Source organism: Heloderma suspectum, chromosome 2 (assembly GCF_057233095.1).
Source record: "Heloderma suspectum isolate Gila_16-S chromosome 2, 16-S_ref, whole genome shotgun sequence".
In the NCBI taxonomy this organism is placed as follows: Eukaryota; Metazoa; Chordata; class Lepidosauria; order Squamata; family Helodermatidae; genus Heloderma; species Heloderma suspectum.
This window is the reverse complement of record NC_139459.1, coordinates 162753239-162777552: the sequence shown is the minus strand read 5'-3', so window position 1 is coordinate 162777552 and position 24314 is coordinate 162753239. Positions and strand designations below refer to the sequence as shown.

Sequence of the window (24314 nt, the reverse complement as noted above, 5' to 3'; positions counted from 1 at the left end):
CGTCCGACATTTAGCTAGTCGGTTCAAGGCCATATAGATGTCCTCACTTGCTTTTCTGTTGCAATGACATAATCTCTACTTCTCTGCATTGTGAAGGCAGCATGATTTTTCAAAAGCTCTCAGGAACCTTTTTGTCTCTAATTCATCATCTTTATTCTAGAAGCCTTTGGGCTTCTCCACATGGGGCTTATATCGTGCAATCAAGATTGGTTACTCATGGAAGTTTATATGTCCTTTACATGACGTCGTCAACCTCCAGGGCCCCTTCTGAAGTTTATGCCCTTTATCCTGCCTTTATAAAGCACAGGGAAAGTCCAATTTTTCTCTAGGAAGTGCTATGAAGCACTTTACTTGCTGGGTGTACTTCCGTAGTGGTGCTATAAAAACAGCACCATCTGGTGGCTGTAAAATGAAACATATAGAACTTGCCAAGAAATAAAAACAGCACATGTCAGCCTGTGTAAAGGAGCTGATCTTAATTTTACAAAGAATCTGGAAGTAGGAGCCCCGGTAAGGATATAGGATTTAAACCTCGTGTGGTGAAGCTCTTTGTTAGGTTGTGGCTGTGAGGAGTTCATAAGACATCAGTGGGTGAATCTTGACACTACTGCACACACACACTCTCCAACCCCACCCCCAGTAAGATAACGGCTAAATCTCACAGGGTGGTGGCTTGCTAGCCAAATATTTTCTCTTTAAAATGGGTGTGTGTGTGTGTGTGTGTGTGTGTATAGAGAGAGAGAGGAGAGAGAGAGAGAATTATTAAAACTATGTCACCTAACCAAAAACAAATGTTATTCTAATTGACTTCTGTTACGATAACAAACAGAACCCATTCCAAATATTTTCTTTTACCCCACTCACTGCATTCAGCTTCAACAAGAAGGAAAGCATTGCCAATATTATTTTTCTTATTCCAGAACTGCCATGCAACAACAGCCTTCCTCCTCCCCAAAGTGGTGCTGCCTGCTCCTTTGCTTCCTATAACATTAGTATAGGGTAATGCCTCGACTCAGTCATAAACCAGAACTATTTTGGTCATGGTTTCTAAGGTCTAGCCACCTTCATGTGTTGAGGACCCCCTCCAAAGTCTCTAGGATCGCTAACTTGATCACCCCCGAACCTTTTCTCTTTCTCCCACACATGCAGCCCTTTCGACATGCAGGAACACAACCCTCACCACCCCTCCCCTGCTGCTCCCAGCTGGCTCCTCCTCGCCCTGCCGCTCTCCCTCCCGCCTCCCAGCTGGCTTCTCTGAGCCCCCTGCTGGCTTACTGCTGCCCTTCATAGCCTCCTCTGCCAACAGCTCTCTCTAGTGCCTGCAGGGCGTGCTGCAGAGGCTGAAAGTGCTGGCCTGCAGCTGCCGACCATCCACATTTCTTAAGCATGTCTCTGAGCCCCACATGCAACCCACAGGCATTCAGAGGAAATGAAGATGGCAGCAGCTTGCTTTGAAGTGTTTCCTCTGACGGTAAGTTAATTTGTTAATTTTTTAAAAGCCCGGGAGGGGCAGGGCACTCCAGTGAGTGCCAAGGAAGATGTTTGGGGGCACACTGGTGTCCATAGGCATCATGGTGCCTAGCCCACTCTAGCCTAACCCATGAGATGTTATGTGCCATTATATCCTTCCTGATTTCTGCCTAATCACCCAACCCAATCACTTCCTTCAAATTTTGCATGAAAAATGGAGAACTCAAATTAGCATAGTTTCTGTGATTTTGTCTTACAGCCTAAGGGCTTGTAAACTATCAGTTGGTTCATGTCACCAAGGGGTGTGGATAGCTTTTGCCAATTTAACCCTTAAGGGTTACCCTAGGACCCAGGACTCTGGTTCCCTGAAGATACAGATTTGCGGATCCAGCTTGAGTTGAGAATTGATGTAAACTTCCTTGTTTGTGCTTCTTTGGTTCTCTCACATAATGGGGCTTAATAGTGGCTTGTGGTTCTAGATGCGACTTTGGAAAATTAAATTTTAATTTCTAAAGTCCTGTAACTATACCAATATAAGCCTTGCATTTTAAGAAGAAAACCTGCTTCTTAGACAGATTTTGAAATGTGTTAATTTATTGTATGTTTGTATGTCTTACGACTCCGATTTTCTAGCCATAAACATATTTTTCTATTTTACCGCATTAACATGCCTGTGGATTTCAACCTTCACCCCTTCCCCATACATAGCCACTTTATTGTGCTATATCTGGCTGAACATCTATCTTCTGGGTATATGAGAATTGAGGCATTTCCAAATGCCTACAGGGCAGCTAGAAAGCAATGATGACTAGGATTGCTACCCAGTTTTGTGCTATTTTGAATGTTTAAAGGATCCCAATGTGCAGCACATAGAGAAGGTAGAAGGTAAAAAAAAAAACCTAGTTGACTGCCAAGTTCTAACACAGATCTGTTTTAGAAGGGATGATAACACAAGAAAAGGGCACAACACTGAGAGTTTGTCGAAATGCAAAATGCGGAACAAGGAAGCTGAGTTTTTGAAAAACAGTTGGTTGGCAGCTGCTTTCTTTCAGAACCAGAAAGGAAGGCTGGGCTGTCTGCAAGAAGTGAGATGGTAGGTTAGCCACCTCTAAGGTAATTCAAGTGGAAGGGATTCATTACTATTTTAACCCTAAAAATAATTTAGAGACAAAGGCAAAGGAACTTGGCTTGGTCGTGGCTAACAAAAGTCCAGCAAAGAAAACAAGTGGACAAAACTGGCAGAGAGCTAGTGAAGTCACAGTGTTAGCATGTGTGCCAAGCAGGTTTCTTCTGATGGAAGGAAGGATGATGGAAGGAATTACAGGCACGTGCTGTCCTTCATATCATCCGAGTGGCTGATGTTCGTTTTCCGGCTGCCAGCACTGGTGGAGACAAGGGTCAGGGGATCCAGTCGGATCAGATAGCTGGAAAACAGAAGAGGGAAAGAGTCAGTACGGATGAGATGTAGACTTACATCGCAAATGCAGGGCTGTCACACTGAGCCACAATAAGTATAAACAGCAACATACCAATATTAATCCAAAGAGTAACCAAGGGCCTTTCAAGATAGACACTTGATTGTGCAACAAATATGCAACGTTTACTCAGTTGTTGCAGGGAATCCTAACACCGTTCCCTTAGCTTTTGTAAAAAGATCCCACTTTCCTACACGCCAACTGCAAGCTGAATGTGATTCTACACACAGAAGTGTATGCATTGCAACAATTAGTGTGAATGGCAAGAGCACCACTTGGTAATAGTTATATGCCCTACTAGTAGAGGACTAGCAAGATGCAAGAAGTGTGGTTACCACTCGGGGGTGGCATGTGGCAGCAGGGTCTCCATCTCTAGGAAAGGAGTGGGTGACTTGTGGCCCTCCAGATGTTTTTAACTACAACTCCCATCATCCTTCACCATTGACTCTGCTGGCTAGGGCTGATAGGCCAAACATCTCTAGAGAAACAAGTTGCCCAGCCCTGCTCCAGGAAACCATCTGGTACGGATATTTAGCATGTAGAAGAGGTCCCTCAACAAGAGGTCTGCAATATCTGTTAGGATCTGTTAGCCCTCCACTGACAGCTCTATTAGGCCAGAGAACCACAGGCATCTTGACCACCTGGGAGCAATCAAGATAACATCTGCCTTCTGCTTCCTGATCCTTCTGATGATTCTGGGGATCAGGGCAAAGGGAGAATAGCCAGAAAGGCAGAATGCATGAAAGGCATCCGCTAGTTCAGTTGCTCCTCCTGGCTTTCTTGCCCAAAATGTGTTATCTGATGATTGGTCATGTCCGCAAAGATATCCAGCTTCAGGGTGACAACCTCCCTGAATACTTCAGTGCGTAACATAAGCATCTACTCTGACTAGCTGATCTGTTGTTGGCTCAGCCAGTTGACTTGCATGCTGAGGATGCTCTGAAAATTTTACATGGTAAGGGAACGAAGAAATTTTGTTGCCCACCTAAACAATTTCTGAGGGCCTCGTGTGGCACAGAGTGGTAGGCGGCAGTACTGCAGCCGAAACTCTCCCCACAACCTGAGTTCGATCCCAGCGGAAGCCGGGTCTCGGGTAGCTGGCTCAGGTCGACTCAGCCCTCCATCCTTCCGAGGTCGGTAAAATGAGTACCCAGCTTGCTGGGGGAAAGGTAGTCACGACTGGGGAGGGCAATGGCAAACCACCCCGCTATAGTCTGCCATGAAAACGCCAGCACAAGCGGCGTCCCTCTAGGAGTCAGCAATGACTCGGTGCTTGCACAGGAGGAACCTTTCCTTTCCTTAAACAATTTCTGAGGGCCTCCTTAAGAAGCTGAACTGAGTGGGTGGTGCTGCCCCCTGCCAGTTCAGTTAGGATAGTCAGTGGCCAACCAGATGCCTATGGGAAGCCCACAAGCAGGACATGAGAAATAGTACCTTCCCCTTTTTGTCCCCCAGCAAGTGGTATACAGAGGCATACTGCTTATGATACTGGAGGTAACTAGTAGCCATCAATAGCCTTAATCTCCATGACTTTCTCCAATTCCCCTTTTAAAGCCATCCAAGTTGGTGGCTCATTAGAATGAATTCCATAGTTAACTATGCACTGTGTAAAGAAGTACTTCCTTTGCTCTGATCTGAATCTCCCACCATTCAGTTTCACTGCATGAACACGGGTTGTAGTATTATGAGAAAGGAAGAAAAACTTCTTATCCACTTTGTCCACACTGAGCATATTTTTATACACCTCTATCATGTTCCTGCCGCTGCCCCACCCCACCCCCTCACTCATCTTTTTTCTAGGCTAAACAGCCCCAAACATTATAACCTTTCCTGATAATTTTGATTGTCCTTTTCTACACCAGCTCTGCAATATCCTTTTTGACGGGCAGCGTCCAGAATCGCAAAGAAATGCTATGTATGTAAATAATTGTAGATGTTCTGTAACGTTTAAATACTCTGTGTGACCTCTGTGAGGTTATCATGTATCTTAGTAGACCTGAGGCCTAGCGTTATTACTGTGTTGAAGGCCTGTTTTAGGAGTAGGTACTTGGTGACCAATTCTGAAAGGAAGAGAGATGATCATTTTTAATATTTATAGATGGGGCCTGGATCAGGTAAATTCAATTTTGATTCATCTTGTTGTTGTTGAAGTGAAGTTCAGTCACTTCGGACTCTTCGTGACTTCATGGACCAGCCCACGCCAGAGCTTCCTGTTGGCCGTCGCCACCCCCAGCTCCCACAAAGTTGAGTCCGCCACCTCCAGAATATCATCCATCCACCTTGCCCTTGGTCGGCCCCTCTTCCTTTTGCCTTCCACTTTCCCTAGCATCAGCATCTTCTCCAGGCTATCCTGTCTTCTCATGATGTGGCCAAAGTACTTCAGTTTTGCCTTTAATATCAAATTCTGCCTGCCTGGAGGTTCTAGCTAAGACATGCTAGCTGTTCTAGTTAGTTGGCAAATGCAGTTGACAGTTGGAGGGAGACAAGAGTTGGTTGGTCTGTGTGTGATAGAAGGACTAGGGAAATGCTGGGGGTGGGGGGCGGTGAATAGCTGAGGCCTGAAATTAAGCTATTCCTTCTCTGTGTGATAACTGTGCATTGCTGGTGAAGATTAGGAGTAGGGAGCAGGTATTATGCCAGGAGGCTGCCCTAAGATCTTACCAGAAGATGGTTACACAAGAAGGCATTAAAAACCAGATAAACTGCCCAGGCAGCTAGTAATACAACAGGAAGAGCTTTGGTGTCAGAGGAAGACTGTACCCAAGAGCTGGACCTGGTTGTGGGTGAATTTGGCTGGGGTGTAGGCAATTTGGCCTGAAATTTAAAAAAAAGTAATTAAGGGCACAATCCTATGCATGTTTAGACAGACAAAAAGTCCTACAACTCCCAGCATTCCCCAGTCAGCCATGCTGGCTAGGGCATGCTGAGAGCTGTAGGGTTTTTTTCTGTTTAAACATGCATAGGGTTGCACCCTAAGAGACTTATACCAGCCACAGTGTCTCTTAAGTCTTTCAGAAATGTTAGTAAGCATTATTTTGAAAACCCCAATAAATAGTAGTATTGTTTTATGGACAAAATATCCCCTTAATGAATCAACTTGTTTAATAGTTCATCTTGTCTCTAGCTGTGCGGCCCATCTCACGCATATGCATCTTGTACCAAAGTAGTAGGAGGTTTTAAAGTATCTTAAAAGAGTTGGTATAAGCGGAAAAGGGTCAGCTTGTGGAGCTCTGAGTTATTGTGGCAAGGAGTTCCTTAAGCCTTGAAATATAAACATTGCTAGAAAAAGAAGAATTCCCCACAAGTGGTGGCAATGGTGTAAGTAAATACCCCATTACAATATTCAAAGTATGGTTACATTGTAGGTTTGTATAAAGGCACTATGATATTGGCAGTTTTATTTTCTATTCTGTTTCTAATTATGCCCATCTGCCCCTGAGGCATCCAGGACCTTATCCCTATTATAGAAACATAGAGTTGGAAGGTACATCAGAGATCATCTAGATGAGCCCCCTGCTCAATGCAAGCTCTGCATTGCGGGGTGCAGCTACAGCATCCCTGACTGATGGCCATCCAGCCTCTGCTTAAAGACCTCCAGCGAAGGAGAAGCCACCACCTCCCGAGGCAGCCTGTCCCACTGCGGAACAGCTCTGACTGTTTTGAAGTTACTCCTTACGTTTAGCTGAAATCTGCTTCCCTGCAGTTTCCACCCATTGGTTCTAGACTGTCTCTCTGGAGCAACGGAGAACAAGTCTGCTCCATCTTCTGCACGACAGCCTTCCAGATATTGAAGACTGCTACCATGCCTCCCTTAATCTTCTCCAGGCTGGACATACCCAACTCTTTCGACCATTCCGCATAGGACTTGGTTTCCAGACCCCTCACCATCCTGGTTGTTCGTCTCTGGATACGCTCCAACTTGTCAATGCCCTTCTTAAAATGGGGCACCCAGAACTGGACACAGTACTCCAAATGTGGCCTGACTAATGCAGAAGAGAGCAGAACTGTTACTTTCCATGATCTGGACATTATGCTTCTGTTAATGCAGCCCAAGATTGCTTTAGCTTTCATAGCTCCCTCATCGCACTGCTGGCTCATATTCAACTTCTGATCCACTAAGACATTAAGTCCTTTTTAAATATAGTGTTGCCAAGGCAGGTCTCCTCCTTCCTATACTTGTGTCTTTGTTTGTGTCAGTGTTCCAGCCTGTCTTGATCGTCTTGAATCTTGGTCCTGTCTTCTGTGGTGTAGGCTATCCCTCCTAGCTTTGTGCCATCTGCAAATTTGCTAAACAAACCCTCTACGCCATCCGCAAAGTCATGTATAAAGATGTTGAACAGCACAAGGCCCAGGACAGAGCCCTGTGGCACTCCAGTCAAAACCTCCCTCTGGGAGGATGCCATTAATTAGCACTTGTTCAGTACGGTTGCTCAACCAGCTGTGGATCCACCTAATTGTAGTATTGTCCAACCCATGCTGCTCCACCCTGCACTGTGGTGATCAGCAGTGCACTCCGGACCACTGTTTGATCTGGGCCCTCCTTCACCAAGTACAGCCTTCACCATCCATGGGTCGGTACTGTCCTTCCCTGCACTCCTGGTACAGGGGAGGGCGCGCTCAGGGACATCTGCCTTCCTGGTCATGGAACTTTCCCAGGATTAAATGCCCTGCTGTTTCTCAGGGAAGAACTGCTAATATAACCTTAGAGAGGCCTGAATTATAGTTTGGGAACTGCAGGCACAGGAAGGGCATGCTAATAGCCCATTCTGATCTTTGTTTGACGTGATGTGGGGATTTTTTAACACAAGCAATCACTAAGAATAAGGCCACTTCATGTAAATGTGAATGATCCAGTTGGTGGATGTTTTCTCAGAACAGATGCAGTCTTAAAAGATGTTCATTATTCGTCACCAACTGGCATTTTTGCCACAGAGAGCTGGAACATCCAAGCTTTTTCCCACACTAGGAAATGGTGCACGGTTTAAACAAGAGCACAAAAGCATTAACATTTGGACATGCATAACAAGAGCTGGAGTGACACCATCAAGAAATTTAAAAAACTTCAAAATACAATAGAATTTACTCTTTTTAAGGTGCCCAGAGACTCAGCCTCATGATTACATCCAGTATTACACAGCTGAGTACATCCCTGGCCTCTCCCTACCCAAATCCATTCCAGGTACAGGTGCTGCTGAGTATGATTAAACTCTGCTGTTCCTCAGATCACAAGATATATATGGATGCCAGCCACATTAAATATTGAAGCATGAAATGGTAGCACTGATGGTGTCTGCCCTTGAATGATGCTTCTGGGCTGGGGAGACATTGAGCAGGCAACATTTTCCTTCCTGTGGTAGCTCTATTAAGAACATTAGAAGAACCCTGCTGGATCAGACCAAGGGTCCATCTAGGCCAGCATTTTGTTCACATAGTGGCCAATCAGCTGCCCACGGGAAACCCACAAGCAGGACATGAATGCAACAGCACCCTCCTGTCCATGTTCCCCAGCAACTGGGACACATAGGCATACTGCCTCTGATACTGAAGATAGCATATAGCCACCAGGACTAGTAGCCATTGATAGCCTTCTCCTTCAGGAATTTGTCTAACCCACTTTTAAAGCCATCCAAATTGGTGGCCATCACTACATCCTGGGGGAGCGAATTCCATAGTTTAACTATGCGCTGTGTGAAGAAGCATCTCCTTTTATCTGTCCTGAATCTCCCACCAGTCAGCTTCATGGGATGACCCCATTGGGTACTAGTATTATGAGAGAGGGAGAAAAATGTCTCCCTATCCACTTTCTCCACACCACGCACAACCTCTCCTTCCCATATAGGGATAAGATGGGGGCAGAGAGGTGGCAGTGACCAGGAAGGGGGATTTGGGAAGGATAATAGGAGGAAGACCTTGCAAGGGGCTTTGATGGCTCCCCCTGCAGCTCCAAATTTTTCCTGCCTCCTCGGCACTCCACCCACTTGAGGGGAGGGGGGAACTTACACCACATCATTGAGTTCCAGCTGTGTGTCGGGAGAGGGGTTCAAGAGGATGAAGGAGAAGGTGCTGTCATGATCCATCATGTCCACTGTAACCAAGGAGAGGAGAAAGGTTCAAGGCCCAGCCTGAGTGCCCCCAGAGCCCATGGCTTCCCCCCATAAAAGCAATTCCCCATTCCATACTGTAATCAGCAGTGGAGAGTCCCAGGTGCTTCATGCGAGTTTTCACCAGGGCGTTGAGCTCCTGGCGTTCTGATCGCCGGTAGAGTGTCATGCGCTGCTGGCTGATGCACTCAGCAGCTGACTTGGTGAGCCGAGGGCCTTTGCGGCTCAACCGCCGGGCCCACTGCATGCTCTTGCGCCGAAGCAGCGGGTGGTCTGACTGGTCGCTGCAAGTGGAGTTGCGGTGGTTGATGCGGCAGACAATGGGGTCACAGGGCTCCTGGGTGTCCTCACATTCCTCCATGCTGCTGAAGACCTGGCACTGTCCGGACAGAGCAGATGGGGAGCCGGATGAGCACAGGAGCAGCTGGCACTGCCACTGCTCCTTGAGCCACCCTGAACAGCCTTCCTGTATGCCAGGCTAATACCACAACCACTCCCATTCCCTCTTGGTCTCCTCTCTCCCTCCCTCCCTCCCGCACACGCGCGTGCACACACCCACAGAGCGAATGCGTCACAGTTACTTTCTTCGGTGCTGGGCTGCCCCTTCCCTCAGCCTGAGAACTCCACTGTTATAGGCTGAGCGGACTAACATGCGCAGCCCTGGGAGGGAGGCCTTTACCCTTCTGTTGCCTTTAATTCTGTGAACAACTGCCAGACGACTTCTCTTATTGGAGTCAGAAGACATCTCCCCTATATAAAAAGGGCATGTAGAGACTTCAGTGACTTCTGGCACAACCCACCACCTGCTCTGGGGGCATCTGTGGTTCACAGCTCTGCTCTAACTGTTCATCATTCAAACACAGGAGGGTCTTGTGGAAGTGGTCCTGAAGCTGTAACACGAGAAGAGGCTGCTCTAGGCTCCCTGTAGCAAGGTAACACATCTTAAATCCTGAAGTCCTACAATTTCCTAAGTTGGACCACAGCATTTGAAGGAATCCCCTCTACTTCTTGACTAAGCCCATTAAGACAATGTTTGGGAAGGATTTCAAGCTTCTCTTGGGGATGCTCATGACAGGGAATCCACCCCCTCCTCCCCTGGCAGGCAGTCCTCAGCGGCTGAATCACCAACAGCAGCAGCTGGGCCTTATTTTTGTGGTCTGAGTTTGTCCAGCTTTTAACTCTCAAGTGCCTGCCCCCTTCCTCACTGGATCTTTCATCTTCCTTCTTGAGTCTCTCCCTCCCATACCTCAGATGTCTGGAGGATGTGGGTACTCGTACGATAGAGTCCAATGGGGATGTCTCCTGTTGTGGAGCAGAGCTTTTGGTAGAGCCGGCCGTAAGAGCGGATCCACATGTCTCCTTCCGTGACCTTGAGCTACAGAGAAGAGGGAGCAGAAATGAACAGCCTACCCAGGAAGTCTCCCTCTTTTCCAAACCCCAGCCTGAGGAGAAGGAAGAATCCCAGCTCTGTACAGCATGAACGCCACATGTGCCTGGATTCAAAGCTGCTGCAGAACACACCCAATTTCCATGGGCTGTGAGGCAATGGTTTAGGGCAAGGATGGGGAATGTGTAAGTCCTCCAGATCCTGCTGGACTGCAGTTCCCATCAGCCCTAGGTAGCATAGTCCATGGTGAGGGCTAATAGGAGTTGCAGTCAACCAGCATCTGGAGGGCCACCCATTACCCACCCCACTCCTGATTTAGGGAATGGCAATGAAGACATCAAGGATGGAGAAATAGGAAGCAGAAAGACAAGGGCCAAGAAAAGCAGCAGCCACTGTGGCAAGCCTTGACCATACTCGCCTGATTAAAGGCAGCCGGCGAGATCATATCACTCCAGTGCTGAAGGAGCTGCACTGGCTACCAGTTGTTTTCCAGGCCAAATTCAATGTGCTGGTTTTGACCTTTAAAACCCTATATGGTTCCGGCCCAGCCTATCTCAAGGAGCACCTCCAGCAACACCAGAAAGGGCCGCTCAACAAGATCAGCCTCGGATGGCCTTCTCTCTGTCCCATCAGCCAGGACAGCTAGGCTGGTGAGGACGAGGGAGAGGGCCTTTTCTGTGGTGGCCCCCACTCTGTGGAACTCCCTCCCTAGGGAACTCCGCCATGCCCCCTCTTTAATGAGCTTCCGCCATGCATTAAAAACGTGGTTGTTCAGGCAGGCATTTGGGGTGGGCTAGGGTAATTTTAGAAATGTGATGTTTTTAATGTTGAATTTTATTGTATGAACTCTTTTTATGGTTGTACATCGCCCAGAGTGGCTGGATGACCAGCCAGATGGGCGATAGATGGATTGATCGATTGATAAATGAATGAATGAATGAATGAATGAATGAATGGTGAGGAGCCCAGGGAGCCCCAAGTACTCACCGCACACAGGAATCCTGACCCTGGCATGGAGTCCAGCCCCAGCAGCAGGCGAGTGATGGAGATCATGTAATCCTTCACAAATGACTGCATGAGAAAATCAATTGGGTCTGGCAGTCCTTCTTATGGCTCCTGGATTTGTCGGCCATGATATATCGGCTGTAGGGAGAGCTCAGAGCGAGGTCACACACACACACTGCCAGAGTTTCTGGCTGGCATGCAAGACGGGAGGTTTTCTTGGCCAAGAGGTGGGGTGGCTTGATCAGTTTCAACACAGCTTTTCAAGTATGCTTAGTGATGAAAGCAGGTCAGCCACAGAAGACTGCCCTAAATCTATTCATCTTTAAAAGAATCCAAAAAAAGTTTCAGGACTGGGAAGCTAGGATGATAATGAGCTCTGCTTCTACCCAAGAAAGACGTGTGAAACAGGCTGCAGCTGCTTATTGGTTAGAAGGTTTTTTTAGGATCAAATTACACACGACATTAAATGCATATCAGCATTTAAAGTGCATGTTTTTCTTTAAATCTCTGCCATGGGGGAGAGGGGCAAGCAGGATTAGGTTGGCAGCACACCAAAAGGAGGACTGTCCCCAGTGTGTCCCTGCCAAAACCCACCCTCCAACACTGAGAGTAAAGCGGGGAGGCAGGCTTCCATGAGTGCCAATGGCTTAGGAAAGGAATGGGAAACCTGTAGCCTTCCAGATGTTGTTGGACTCAAACTCCCATCAGCCCCAGTGAGCACAGCCAGTGATAATGGGTGATGGGAACTGTAGCCCAACAACATCTGGAAGACCACCAGTTCCCCCTCCTTGTCCTAGGTGGCTTTTAAATTGGATAAGACAAATTCATGGAGGATTGAGGAGGTCTGTCAACAACTCTAAGTCATAGCAGCTAACTGAAACCTTCATGTTTAGAAGCATATCTCTGAGTACCAGACGCTGGGGACAGACAACAGGGGAAAGCCAACACCTTCATGCTCTGCTTGTGAGCTCCTAGAAGTGTCTGTCTAACTGCTGTCAGAAATAGGATGCTGGACTAGAATCAGACTGAGAAGGTCTACAGACCAGATGGACCTGTGGTGTGATCCAGCAGGCTCATCTTACACTCTCCTGTGCCACTGTTCAAGTACAAATATGTCAACTGAGAACCACCATTTCAGATATAGTGAGTGTTACTGGTTATTGGCTGAAATTACTAGTTGAGTTGGGGAACTGCTTGTAAGAGTGGGAATGTTGGGGGGATAGGAATCAGGTTTTTGAAAGGAGAGCAAGTTTCCATGCAGGGCAAGCAGAGCTTTAAAGCACACAGGAGCGGGACTCATGGCAGAGAACAGCAAAGGCTTCCCTACCTGGTAGAGCAGAGTGTCCAACATGCTGACGCTGAAGACCTTTCCAGCAGCAAAGGGAAGGCGGAACATAAACACCAGATTGGACCCCCTCTCCCGCTCCTTCTGAAAGGGAAAGAGGGCACGTGAGCAAATCCGGGGTGTGTGTGTCACTCAGCCAGGGGAAGCTTTTTGGTGCAGCCAGTACCTTTTCTAGTTTGGAAAGTGCCAGTGCGTAGTGGTCCTTGGCCTTGAACTGCATAAACCGCATGTTGGCTGGATGTGCCAGTTCCGTGATGATACTGAGACCAGGGAACAGCCTGAGTACAGAAAGAGAGGGGTTGAGTCAAAGGGGGCAAGGGAGACAGAAAGCCCAAGGGGAGGTCTCCACAAGCATCTCTGCTAAAGAGGACACTTCTTACCCATCGTTTCCCAGTGTTCCTCAATCCAAGGTCCCAGACAGGGCATCCTAAGCCCCCCAGAAGCATGTTAACATGGAGGAAGGGAGAGGATCTCTCTGCAGTTTTGGATCTAACACTGATAGGCAGGAAGGAGTCCAGTTTCCCACATATAAACTCTTTTATGGGCAACTGATGTATTTGGATCTAGTCCTAAAAATGTGATAGTACCGTCTATATGTAGCATGAATGCAGTTAACACTATTGGGAGGAATGATCAAGACAAGGGGTCCCCAACCTTTTTGGACCCATGGCCATGTTTGGGAATTTGAGACACTGCTGTGGGCACCACCACAAAATGGCTCCCATGGAGGATGTGGCTAGTCACATAATGGCTGCTGTGGGGGCCTGGCTAGTCAAGAGGCTGCTGGCGGGGGGAGAGAAATAACGAGGGTAGGAGGGAGGGGGAAATGGAAAGAATTGCTTCCTGGCCCACCCAATCCTTTTCCATCCCCACAGACCTTTCTGCTTTGCGCGCTCTCTCTCCCCACTCCCAGCCTCTAGCCCCACTATTTCTCTCCCTTCCCCACCCCTTGCTACTTCTCACACCCCTACCTCTTTACCTCACCTTTATCTCTCCTAGCCTTACTCTTTCTCTCCCCAATACCCCTTTGCCTTGGTTTTCCTTCCTGCCTGCTGAACAGCTGATCAGCGGCAGATTCAGGAACAGGAAGAAGAACCTGGTGCCCTAACGTATTTCAATTTTTTAATTAAAATTCCTTTTAAAGGGAGCAGGGAGTGAAGACCATGGTGTCCATGGGTACCACGTTGGGAACCACTGATTAAGACCTTCTTTAATTTCTGCCACTAGAACTTATCCACCCCACCCCCACTGTGCACCAGCCTTAAGAACAGGGGTCCCCCGCATGGCAGCCATGGGTGCCATGGCACCCTCAGGCAACTCCAATTGCGCCCACACAGCTCTTCACTCCCTGCTCCCTTCAAAAAACGCTTTCCATTTCCCCCTCCCTCCTAGGCTCTAGCCTTGCTGTTTCTCTCCCTGCCCCCACCTCTTCAATAGCCATGCCCCCACAGCAGCCATCATGTGACTAACCCCTCCATGGGAGCCATTTTATGGTTGTGCCCACAGCAGCGTCTCAAATTCCCAAAGGTGCCCACGGGTGCAAAAAGGTTGGGGACCCCTGCTTGAGAGGGCCTTGTTACCAGAGATGGCACTGTGAGCTGGAAAATTTGAGGTCAAACTCCACAGACTCCATTGAAATGTTTGGAGGTAGCAGCAATGCTGGGTGAATTGTGATCCACACAATTTTATTTTTATTTTTATTATGTATGTGTGTGTGTGTGTGTGTGTGTGTGTGTGTGTGTGTGTATATATATATATATATATATATATATATATATATATATATACATACATATACATATATATATATAATTTATAAACCACACCTTCCTCCAAAATGGATCTCAGGAAGGTATACATAAAAATGTAAATCGACAATTCAATTAGACACATAAAACTTTAAATAACAATGCAACAAAATTAAATATATATTCAACCAGCAATTGTTTAAAATTATTGAACAAATATAAAGGTTTTAACCTGGCACCATAAAGAATGCAATTTCGGCACCAGACATACTTCCCTTGGGAGAGAATCCCAAACTCAAGGCACCACCATAGAGAAAGCCCTCTCTTCTGTATATATATAATGCACTTCTCCTTAGTGTGGAACACAGAGGAAAGCCTCCTCCATTTGCCTTCAAACCTGGGCCTCTAGCTTAAATTCTTGTCAGAAGTAGACAGGGTAGTTCCGTACAAATACATGGGGACTGAGTCCCCCTTCCTTTTAAAATATGAGGGCATGTTTTTTGGCCTCCCAGATAAACTTGGATGGGGGTGGGGGGTTGGCCTCTGACCCAAGAGCAGCATCTGCTACTCAGAAAGCTTTGCTAGCATTCCGCTTCCCTCAGTGGTGACCTCAGCGTTTTCCCAGAAAGTCTCAGATGTTGTGTCACCCCACACTGTCCGTCTGAGACGTTCTGGGGGAAAAACATGGCAGCCACTGGGAAAGGGCCGCTGCACATCAGCACTCCTGCCACCACAGCCACAGGTGGCAGCAAGAAACAGAATACGACAGGAAGAAAGGGGACAACGTGAAAATGAATGTAACAAAAACAAATATGATCTTTACAAACAAGTAAGAAAACAACTGATTCTTTAAATAATTAAAACATCTGGAATAATGAGATGATTTCATTTCTTGCACATCCCTATTTACAGATGGCTTCCTGGATGGTTGTCATTTTTGGCAAAGGAACACAGTTCCCATGGTTAGTTCCACACCAGCCCTGTGCTTTGGAGTTGCCATCCTTTGTTCATTCATTTTCTTGTGGAATCCATGTGATATCTTTGTCAGATCACTGCATTCTAGTATTTACTGTGTCTGATTTGTGATGAGTCAGCGTGCGTGCGCACGTGCGCACGTGCTAAAACACAGTTGTTAACACCAAGCTGTCCATTATGGATTGGCAAAGTGCAATTGATGCCTTTCATGATAACTGTTTCTTTAAACAGAAAACATCCTATTTGCACGTTGAATTCTTTTATTACTTCCCTATTCTGGGTCAGGCTCAAATATTTTATTGCTTCCATGCTCAGAATAATAATTCATTATTAATTGCCCTTAAAATAACCACTTTGGGTGTATTAAGTTACTGGTTTTTTTCTTTTCATTATAGTGAAATAGCACTATAGGGAGGCAATAATGGAAAGAAACTGGTAATTTAACATTACTCATGGGAAACAAAAGCTGACTAATAAGGGGCAATTAATCACTAATCCCCCCACCATGCTTAAGGAGGAAAGCAGCAAAACAATCTGAACCTGCAAATAGGAAGCTTTCGATTAACATTAAAGGGTCCATTGCTGAGTGGAACTTATTTATGAGCAGACTTTACAGAAGGATCTTGACCAAGGGAAATTGGGCATTGCTAGATAATCTAGTGCCGCACGAAGTGCTTGTACGGAATCTGAGTTTTAATTCTGCTTCCAGCTCATTATGAAAAAGCAGTGCTTCAGCAGCTCTAGAGGGCTCTAGTGTGGAAGCAACCCACCCTGTACTAACACCATTGCAAGTGTGCCCTTTCTGATTCAGTGAGAGATGGGGGGTGAAAATCAGATTTAAATTAGGGTGGAAAAAATTCTCAGCAGAGTTGACAGGCCCTGTCATGGGTATATTTAAGATTAAATTGGAAAAATCTGCATATTTTAAGAACATTTCTTTTTTATATAACTATAGCAGTGATCAACTATAGCCATCAGTCACTTTTTTTTAAGCTAAGGGATTTGTGCCTTTACTATACACAGTTGTGTCTTTATTATGCATAAGAGGCCATTTAATTGTTTGTAATAATAGTGCTCTATGTGTAGAACCAGGGAGTTGGCCAGAAATGTACCTGCTACTTAGGAACAACCACAAACCATGGATGAACCCCCATCCAGCCACCCATCCATCCCCTACTGCTGCCTTGTGTCCCAGGTTCTACCTATGCAGGCAGTCCCTCCTGCCAAAGTACCTGAAGAGCGTTTGGACATTGACGATGGTCTTGGCATCTGCCATGTAGTCCTCCTCCGCTATCATGGAGCTCTCTTTGTCTACCACCACCATGTTGGCAGCAAAGGTCACCCCACAGCGTAACAAGTCATCCAGGCTGACATATGGGAAGTAGGTGGAACAGGACACCGAGGAGAGATGGGGAGATGGTCAAGAAGTGAGCCACACTGTTAATGCACATCATCCCAACCTTTATCTGCCAACTCCAAACCCTGTTGCCACCAGGCAAGGATAGATGAAACTTGCCATCTCAATGATGACCTCCTCTTATAAGTCACATAGGAAGCCTCCTTATATTAAGTAAGACCACTGGTTCATTTAGCTCAGTGTTATCTACACTGACTGGCAGCCCATGGTTTAGGCAGGGGCCTTTCCCAGTCCTACCTGGAGATGCCAGGCTTTGAAGCTGGGACCTTCCGTATGCAAAGCGTGTGAACCACAGCCTGTTTGCTCCCTCATTCCTCGAGCTCCTGACTTGGATGAAGGCTTGCTCTGGACACAGATCACCAGTCCAGATTTCACTCAATGAGCACCTAAGGTTAAGTTTTATTGTGCCGGAACTGACAAAATATTGTGGCTGCCTTGCATAACCTAGGGATGTTGAATCTCTTTCAGCCCAAGGGCTGAATCCCAGCTTGAAGAAGCTTTTGGGGGCCGCATTCCAGTGCTGGGTGGGGCAAAAGGGTTGGGGTCAAAATACCAAAAATACCAGCATATTTCAAGTTAAAGCTTTTACTACTCAGCCTTTGGAGAGGCATTTCAACCTTTTAGAATGGGGGAGAAAACTGCACAAAAGTTGAGAAACCACCTAACGGGGATTTGGCTCCTGGGCTTGAAGTTCTGCACCCCTGGCATAACACATCTATAAACATCCCCTTTGGCCATTCTCCCATGGAAAGGTGATCCTCTTTCATTCTCAACATCCAGAATAGAGGAGTCTGAAAAAAAGTTGCCTGCTAGAATAAACCAGTTTTGTCCCCAAGGTTTCAAGTGAAAGATGTCCCTTCAGGATTGGTCTGGCAGCTTTTGGTAACCTATGGAAGAGAGAAGAGCCATTCCCCACCGCCCATGCCGACTCACCTGTCAATTGAGCCCACCATATAGAAAACCAAGGGAAACCAGCAGATGGCTTCTAGAAAGTGGATCTCAGGCCTGCTGGGCAAAAAGAGGAGAACATCAGACTAGAATCACAGATGTACAGGACTGGAGGGGAACTCCCTGGCCTCATCTAGCTCAATCCCTCACTTTAAATGGGGGTCCACCACCACTCACAAAACACCTCCCAGCCCTGGTGCTCCTGGGCTATGTAATATGCAGAGTTTAGGACAGCTTCCTCCAACCTGAGGCCCTCCAGATGTTTTGGACTACAACTCCCATCATCTCTGCCCACTAGCCATCTTGACTGGGGCTGTTGGGAGTTGTAGTAAATGTATATACGTATATTCAGTACCATGCTGGGAAAGGCTGGTTTAAGATACCTTTGCAAGGTCCAGGTTGAGTCATGACACTGAAATCAGACTCTGGAGGCACGTCCTGGCTCAAATTAAGCCCTGACTGTTCCATGCAGCTGCAGCCCAGGCCCCTGAGCTACCATCACAGCAGGCCCATTCCAGGGTTGCCGCGTGCAGCTTCCAACATGTTCACCTGCCCCCTTGCGCAAATTCTTCAGACATACCACCCATGCCTAACAACCCTTGCTTGCAAAGTCCTCTGTAGGTGGTTGCCTTGTCTGTAGCCCATTATTCACCCGAGAGACTTAATGCACCACTCCTGTCCTCTTGCTGATCATGCCTGAAGACACCAACACTCTGTGCAGGAGCATGTGCAGCTCAGTCTGAGGAGCTTTACCTTTTGCAAGGAAGCTTCCAGTCCTCATGACTGCCGAGCAAGTTTTCTAAGTGTGCAAAAGTGTGCAATGTGCCAAACCCTGCTAAACAATTCAGGGGAGGAAGGCTTGGCCAGGAGAAATGCAAAATAAATTATTTGTATCAAGCACATGTAAGCAGCCCTCATAATTTGTTATGTTAATTGACTAGAGCTGCTATCCACAGTGGAAATGGTGGAGGATTTGGGGATTCTCCCTGTATAAACACAGGGCAGAGTATATTTGAGGACATCCCACAAATCTGGCAAATACAGAAAGTGCGGGTGTAGAAGCTACATAGTTCAAAAGTCTGCCAGGCTTGGAGTACCTCCTCCTGAGCTCAGCTGAGACAAGCTTGAACCATGCTCCCTAAGTGGCAATCTTCTGCCAAAGTATGTGGGCCAGCCTGCAGTCACGTGGCCTGGCAGGAAGGTTTACACCTAGAGAATATAAAGGAAGGCTGTGCCAGATTTGGGGATTGAATGGATGCTGCAGAGATGTCTGGAAACATGGATGGGTGCACAGAGAGATTTGCAAGAGGGTCCACAATAGAGACCCCTCTGGAATTTCTACAGAAAGTTGGGCGAGATTAATCCCGTGGAATTCTAGTTGTGCTCATCCTGAAATCTAAACAGAATTCATGTAACCCAACCAGCTACAACATATACTCTGAGTGGAGTGCACAGCCTGCTCCTGCAGCTATACCTCCTCTTTCTCCTCCAAATTTACTCTGTGGGAACAATTTTGCTAGTAGGTGCTATGAAAAACACCTTTCCAGCATCAGAGCCCCTATTCCACACTCCAAAGTCCCCGTCCCATTTCCCTCCAGGGCTAGCAATCTGCTCAGCGAGCCCCCTTACGTATTCTCCAGGAGCAGCACAATGGGGCTGATGTCCTTCTTGGTCCAGTAATAAGCTCGCAGGGGCACCACGAAGTTGTAGAGCCCGTTGCTGGCTCGCTCTGCAGAGACGATGATCAGCTTGTTTCTGAAGTGGTAGGCACGAGCCTCCTCATGGGGGCAGTGGGAGCAACTCTGCAGAGACGACAGGGTTCAAAGACAGCAACCTGGACCAGATCCATGGGGAAAGGGGAGAAGAGGGGCTGCCCTGCTTCATGGGGCCCCTCAGGTTTGCTGCAAGCAGCAGCTTGAACCAGCTGGTTTCCCAAGAGGACACTCCGGCAAAGGAGGATGGGAGATCAGGGAGTGATTGCCACCCCTGGTCAAACCCGTTATATCAGCCTTCCCCAACCAGATGTTCTGGACTACAACCCCCATCAGCCCCAGCCAGCATGGCCAATTATCAGGGATGGTGGGAGTTGTAGTCCAAACTATCTGGAGGCCATCAGGTTGGGGAAAGCGGCATTATATTATGGAGGAATCTATTTCTCCTGAACACATTGGCGGCCCACCTCAGAAGCAGTCCTGAAGGAAGGTATATAATTTTTTTAAAAAATAAATGAACAGCCTTGCCATATAAACACAGATTCTTTGAAGCAGAAGTGTGTTTTCTTGTCCTAGAACAAAGGCAAGAGTAGAGACGGCCACTAGTTTTTCCCAGAGGATTGGGCTGTTGGAAAGAGGGTCACTGCTGGTGCTGCAGGCAACTCATCCCACCCTTGCCTCTAGTGAACCAGCTAAACCCTCTTTGGCCAGAGGCAACAGAGAGACAAACAAAATGTGCGTGTACATCGAGGCAAGCAAAGCATCTCTCAAACCATTTTCACCTCTAAAAAACAATGATCTTTTTCAGCCCGTGGCTTTTCTCCTGCTGGCAAACCCAGTACCTTGTCCAGTCGGAGGCAGCAGAAGGGAATCTTCTCTGGGACCAGATGGCAGAGAGTTGGGGAGCTGCCAATGTAGGGGCTGTTGGAAGGGTAACCCTTCACCCAGCTGAAAAGCAACATGAAATGAGGGGGTGAGGCAGGGCAGGGCTTGCTTGGCACTGCTGTGCATCACTTCATTTTAGAAATGGTTCACCCCAGGGGCGGTGCTAGGTTCTTAAAAGATCCGGGGCACAGGCGCATAACACACATTTGCATATATATACACAAGTCTAAACGCACCTCTAATATATATGTGTGTGTGTGTGTGGTGTGTGCATGTGGTGTGCTTGTGTGTGTGTGTATAGTTTACATACATACATACATAAGAAGCGTGCACTGACCTACCCCCACCCCACTTCAACTCAGACCCCGATTCAGCATTTTGGAATACATCCCACTTCTGCTTGGGCCAATTTGTAGTCGGACCATTTCAGCTCAGCACCAAACCTGAGTCAAAGTTTGGAAAAATGAGTCTTTATGCTTCCTGTTGACTACCATTGGAAGTTAAAAAAAAACCTGTAACTTTTTCTCTTGGTCAGAACTGGATGATCATTTCAGGCATAGTAGCCCCCTAGAAGGGGATTACACCTGCCCAGTGTCAGAAAAATAGGTGCAAGGTTTATGTTTTGATTTTCTTTCAAAGAGAACTGCCAATAACATTGTTATTACTTGGAAGAATTGGATAAACATTTGCATTTTTTTTCCTTCTTTCTTTATGTTATATTGTAATAAAGTGCATATTTGTGTGTGTATGCATGAGTACACATATAAAGCTATTTTTAGATATGATACTACTTAAAATATATAAATGATTTGTTTCTGTTTTTGTCTTTCTCGTAAACTTCTCTTTTTTCCCTTTTTCTTTAGTATTATTACTATTAATATCACTATGGGATTATTGTTGTTGCTGTTCCTTGCCAGCTAAACCTTTAATCTTTATTGATACCTGTTAACTGAATAGTAATTTATAGCTAATGGAAATGGAGTGCTTGCTTCTATTTTTGTGCTATAAGACTGTTTGGATATTTCGTTTGTTCTTATTGAAGTTTAATATAATTCTCTTTTTTTCTTTTTTTTCTTTTCCCCCCTCTTCCTTCTTTTGCTATCCTCCCTTTCTTTTCTTTTTTTTAGAACACTGTAATGTCGGAAACTGAAGATTTTGATTATATTGTTGGTAGTGTTTATTTTATTTGTAAAAACAAAATAAAAATAGATTCAAAAAAAGAAGAATTGGATAAAATTTTCAGGATTCATTGCCCCATCAGAGGAGATCATGTCTCTAAATTTCAGAATGATAGCCACAAGGGTTTTTGTGCAAGGGTGGCCTTGACATTTTGAGGTCTCCAAAAGAGGACATATTTCTCTCCTCATTTTCCTTGTGGACCACTGTCCTGAAAATTACAGACAGCCTACAGTTGTCCCTAAGTAAGAAATCACAAGGGAAAATGGCTACACAGTGCCCCCTCTCCAGCAGCCCCCAGCACAGCCATGCTTCTCTGCACATCTGCACACCACTCCCCCACCCCTCAGCTTCAAGGGCTCTGAGGGGGCTGAGCTGAGTGCCCAGAATGCTGGGTCTGACCTGCCAAAAGCAGCGGTAGGGGGCAACAGTGATGCCAACTGTGTTGCTTCCTTGGGTGCTTTCATGGGGGGACTGAAACAGGGGAGCATAGTGGGTCAGGCAGGGGCTGGAGGTGCTCAGCTGCAAAAGGGAGAGTCCTGCAGGGAACCACCTGGAAAAGTAGAATTCAGGCAGCATCCAAGATTTGTAGCCCCTCCAAGCTTTGTAATCCCTCCAACATGAGTATTTGCTGGCACAGGAATGGCAATAAGCAGTGGCTACCTTTTCTCCCGCAGAATGTCCCTCTACCCTGCCCCAAGTTGGCTACTTACTTGGTGGAGGCGGAGACATCTTCATCTGAATGGCTTCCCTCATCCTCAAACTGGTCACTCAAGAGGTCCAAAGTGGGGCTGGGGATGGAGTCCATCACCTCCAGCACAGGAGCAATGTTGTGAACCTTCTCCTGGGAGCTGGATGTCAGGCTGAGGGTGGCACTGTCGATACTGTCAGGGCTACCACCAGAGTCTTGAGGGTCCATGGCCACCGTCCCTGTAAGGGAAACACAAGAGAAGATGGGGGAACCAAGCGCTTGGGATGCACGCTGACCTTTGTTTGCCCGCTTGCCAATTGGTGTGGCAGCTTTTACAATGCAGAGCACTACTGCTAAGGTAAGGTCTGAACTCCCCTCGAAAAGGTTTTGAAACTCGTTGGTAGCATGCTCAAAATTCTGTGTGAAGTCTGACTGTCCCTGAAGAATCTCTGAAATGTCAGATATGCTGGAAAAGGTCCAAGTGATTAAGCAACATGTCCCAGAGTTCAGGGGTGGTGGTGGAGCAGCCTCTGCTTGGACAGACCCACCCCTCTCCCACCTGGGCCCAAAGGTATGCTTCCTGCACCTCATCAACACCTCTCTTGCCACCAAGCAGGTCCTTGCCCAAACCAGTTCCAATGTCTGCAAATCCTCCTCTCATTTTGCACTGGTAGCTGGGAGATGACTGCCAGAGCCATTCAAATTTTGCAAGCTATAAACATCACCAACCCATCCATGTACACGTACTTCTGATCTGGAATCCATGTGTGTAATGTGCATACATTATTCCAAATCGAAGTGCTCATTCTCACATTTGGGGATTTGATTCTATTTGCATGGACTTCCAGCCACAGAAGAGAAATGCATGTTGAGGAAGTTGTGTAAATGCAAATATCACATGTAAGACATGGCATGCAAAAACTATTCTAGCAGAGGAGCGTAAAAAGCCAAGCCAGATGGGCGTTCTTCCACCGTTACATCATCAGGGGCTGGCTGGCTGAAAGCCAATACAAATAGACTCAAAGTCACAGTAGACTCATTCTGAAATAGGCTAGGACTAAAGAGCTGTACAAGACCTTTCCATGTGCTTCAGCTGTTCACGGGACTACCTCTGGATACAGACTGGAAGCTGCAGCCTGTGCAGAATGCTGCTAACCATTTCTTGCTGGGTACTCAGGGCCAAGAATGCACTGGTTGCCTATTAACTTCTGGGCTCAATTCTTTGTGATGTACAATTGCTGCTGCACTTTATTTGGTTTCTATTTTTATCATTTATGTTGTTTTATTGATCATTGTTAAGGGATGGTTGTTTGCTGCGTCGAGGATCCCATCAGGGAATGGAATGAGAGGGTAGAAATATTTTAATAAATAAAGACATAAAGGTCCCTTAGTGGTCCCTTAGATTTACTTAAAATCTTTGTATCATGTCTCTCCTGCTGTTAAGAGATGGTTTGCAAATTAGATGCTCATTCAAAGTGGCAACAAGCTGGCCAAACTGTGATTAACCAATGCAAATGGCATGCTAGGAAATGCCAGGCCTCACCCATGCTGGCGATGATGCTGTGCACGGGCAGCCGTGTTAAGCCATGGTACGTGGGTTTGGCCTGCTTGCACGTTTGCAGGTGCTCTTTCTGCTGGAAGATAAAAGCTGAGTTCTCCTCCTTGGAGATGTTGATGTAGAAACAAGTGTCTGAGGATGCCAGGATGTGGCATGGCCCCGGGTTTAGGAGGATGTTGCTCTCATCTTCCCTGCAAATGCCAATCAAGCAGATCCCGTACCTGCAAGGGAAGACAAGCAAGAGCAGGCAGCACACTCTGTCCACATCCAAGTGCCAGGACCGTTGCCCTCGGATGTGAGCTCCAAGAGAAGCAAAAGAGGAGCATATCCCGACCTGAATGCCTTAGCAACCTAATGTGGTACACATGTACTGAGAGGCTTTGCCCCGGTTTAGGGGGAGTTATAGCTTCTGACATTGATT

General features: G+C 46.8%; 1 protein-coding gene across 1 annotated transcript in view; it reads right to left on the bottom strand.

The window, feature by feature from the left end:
- Window positions 1–2162: 2162 nt before the first annotated feature.
- LOC146353050 (potassium channel subfamily T member 2-like) overlaps window positions 2163–24314 on the bottom strand; it is a 68098-nt gene continuing 45946 nt past the window's right edge. Inside the window, exons 18-30 of the mRNA XM_084832197.1 lie at window positions 23879–24114; window positions 22358–22574; window positions 20426–20531; window positions 19501–19673; window positions 17857–17928; window positions 16739–16873; window positions 12950–13061; window positions 12766–12867; window positions 11421–11504; window positions 10293–10421; window positions 9125–9425; window positions 8946–9030; window positions 2163–2894 (exon numbers count right to left, since the gene is read on the bottom strand). Coding sequence (XP_084688323.1) covers window positions 2789–2894; window positions 8946–9030; window positions 9125–9425; window positions 10293–10421; window positions 11421–11504; window positions 12766–12867; window positions 12950–13061; window positions 16739–16873; window positions 17857–17928; window positions 19501–19673; window positions 20426–20531; window positions 22358–22574; window positions 23879–24114 — 1858 coding nt within the window. The 3' untranslated portion in view covers window positions 2163–2788. The remainder of the gene's footprint in view (window positions 2895–8945; window positions 9031–9124; window positions 9426–10292; window positions 10422–11420; window positions 11505–12765; window positions 12868–12949; window positions 13062–16738; window positions 16874–17856; window positions 17929–19500; window positions 19674–20425; window positions 20532–22357; window positions 22575–23878; window positions 24115–24314) is intronic.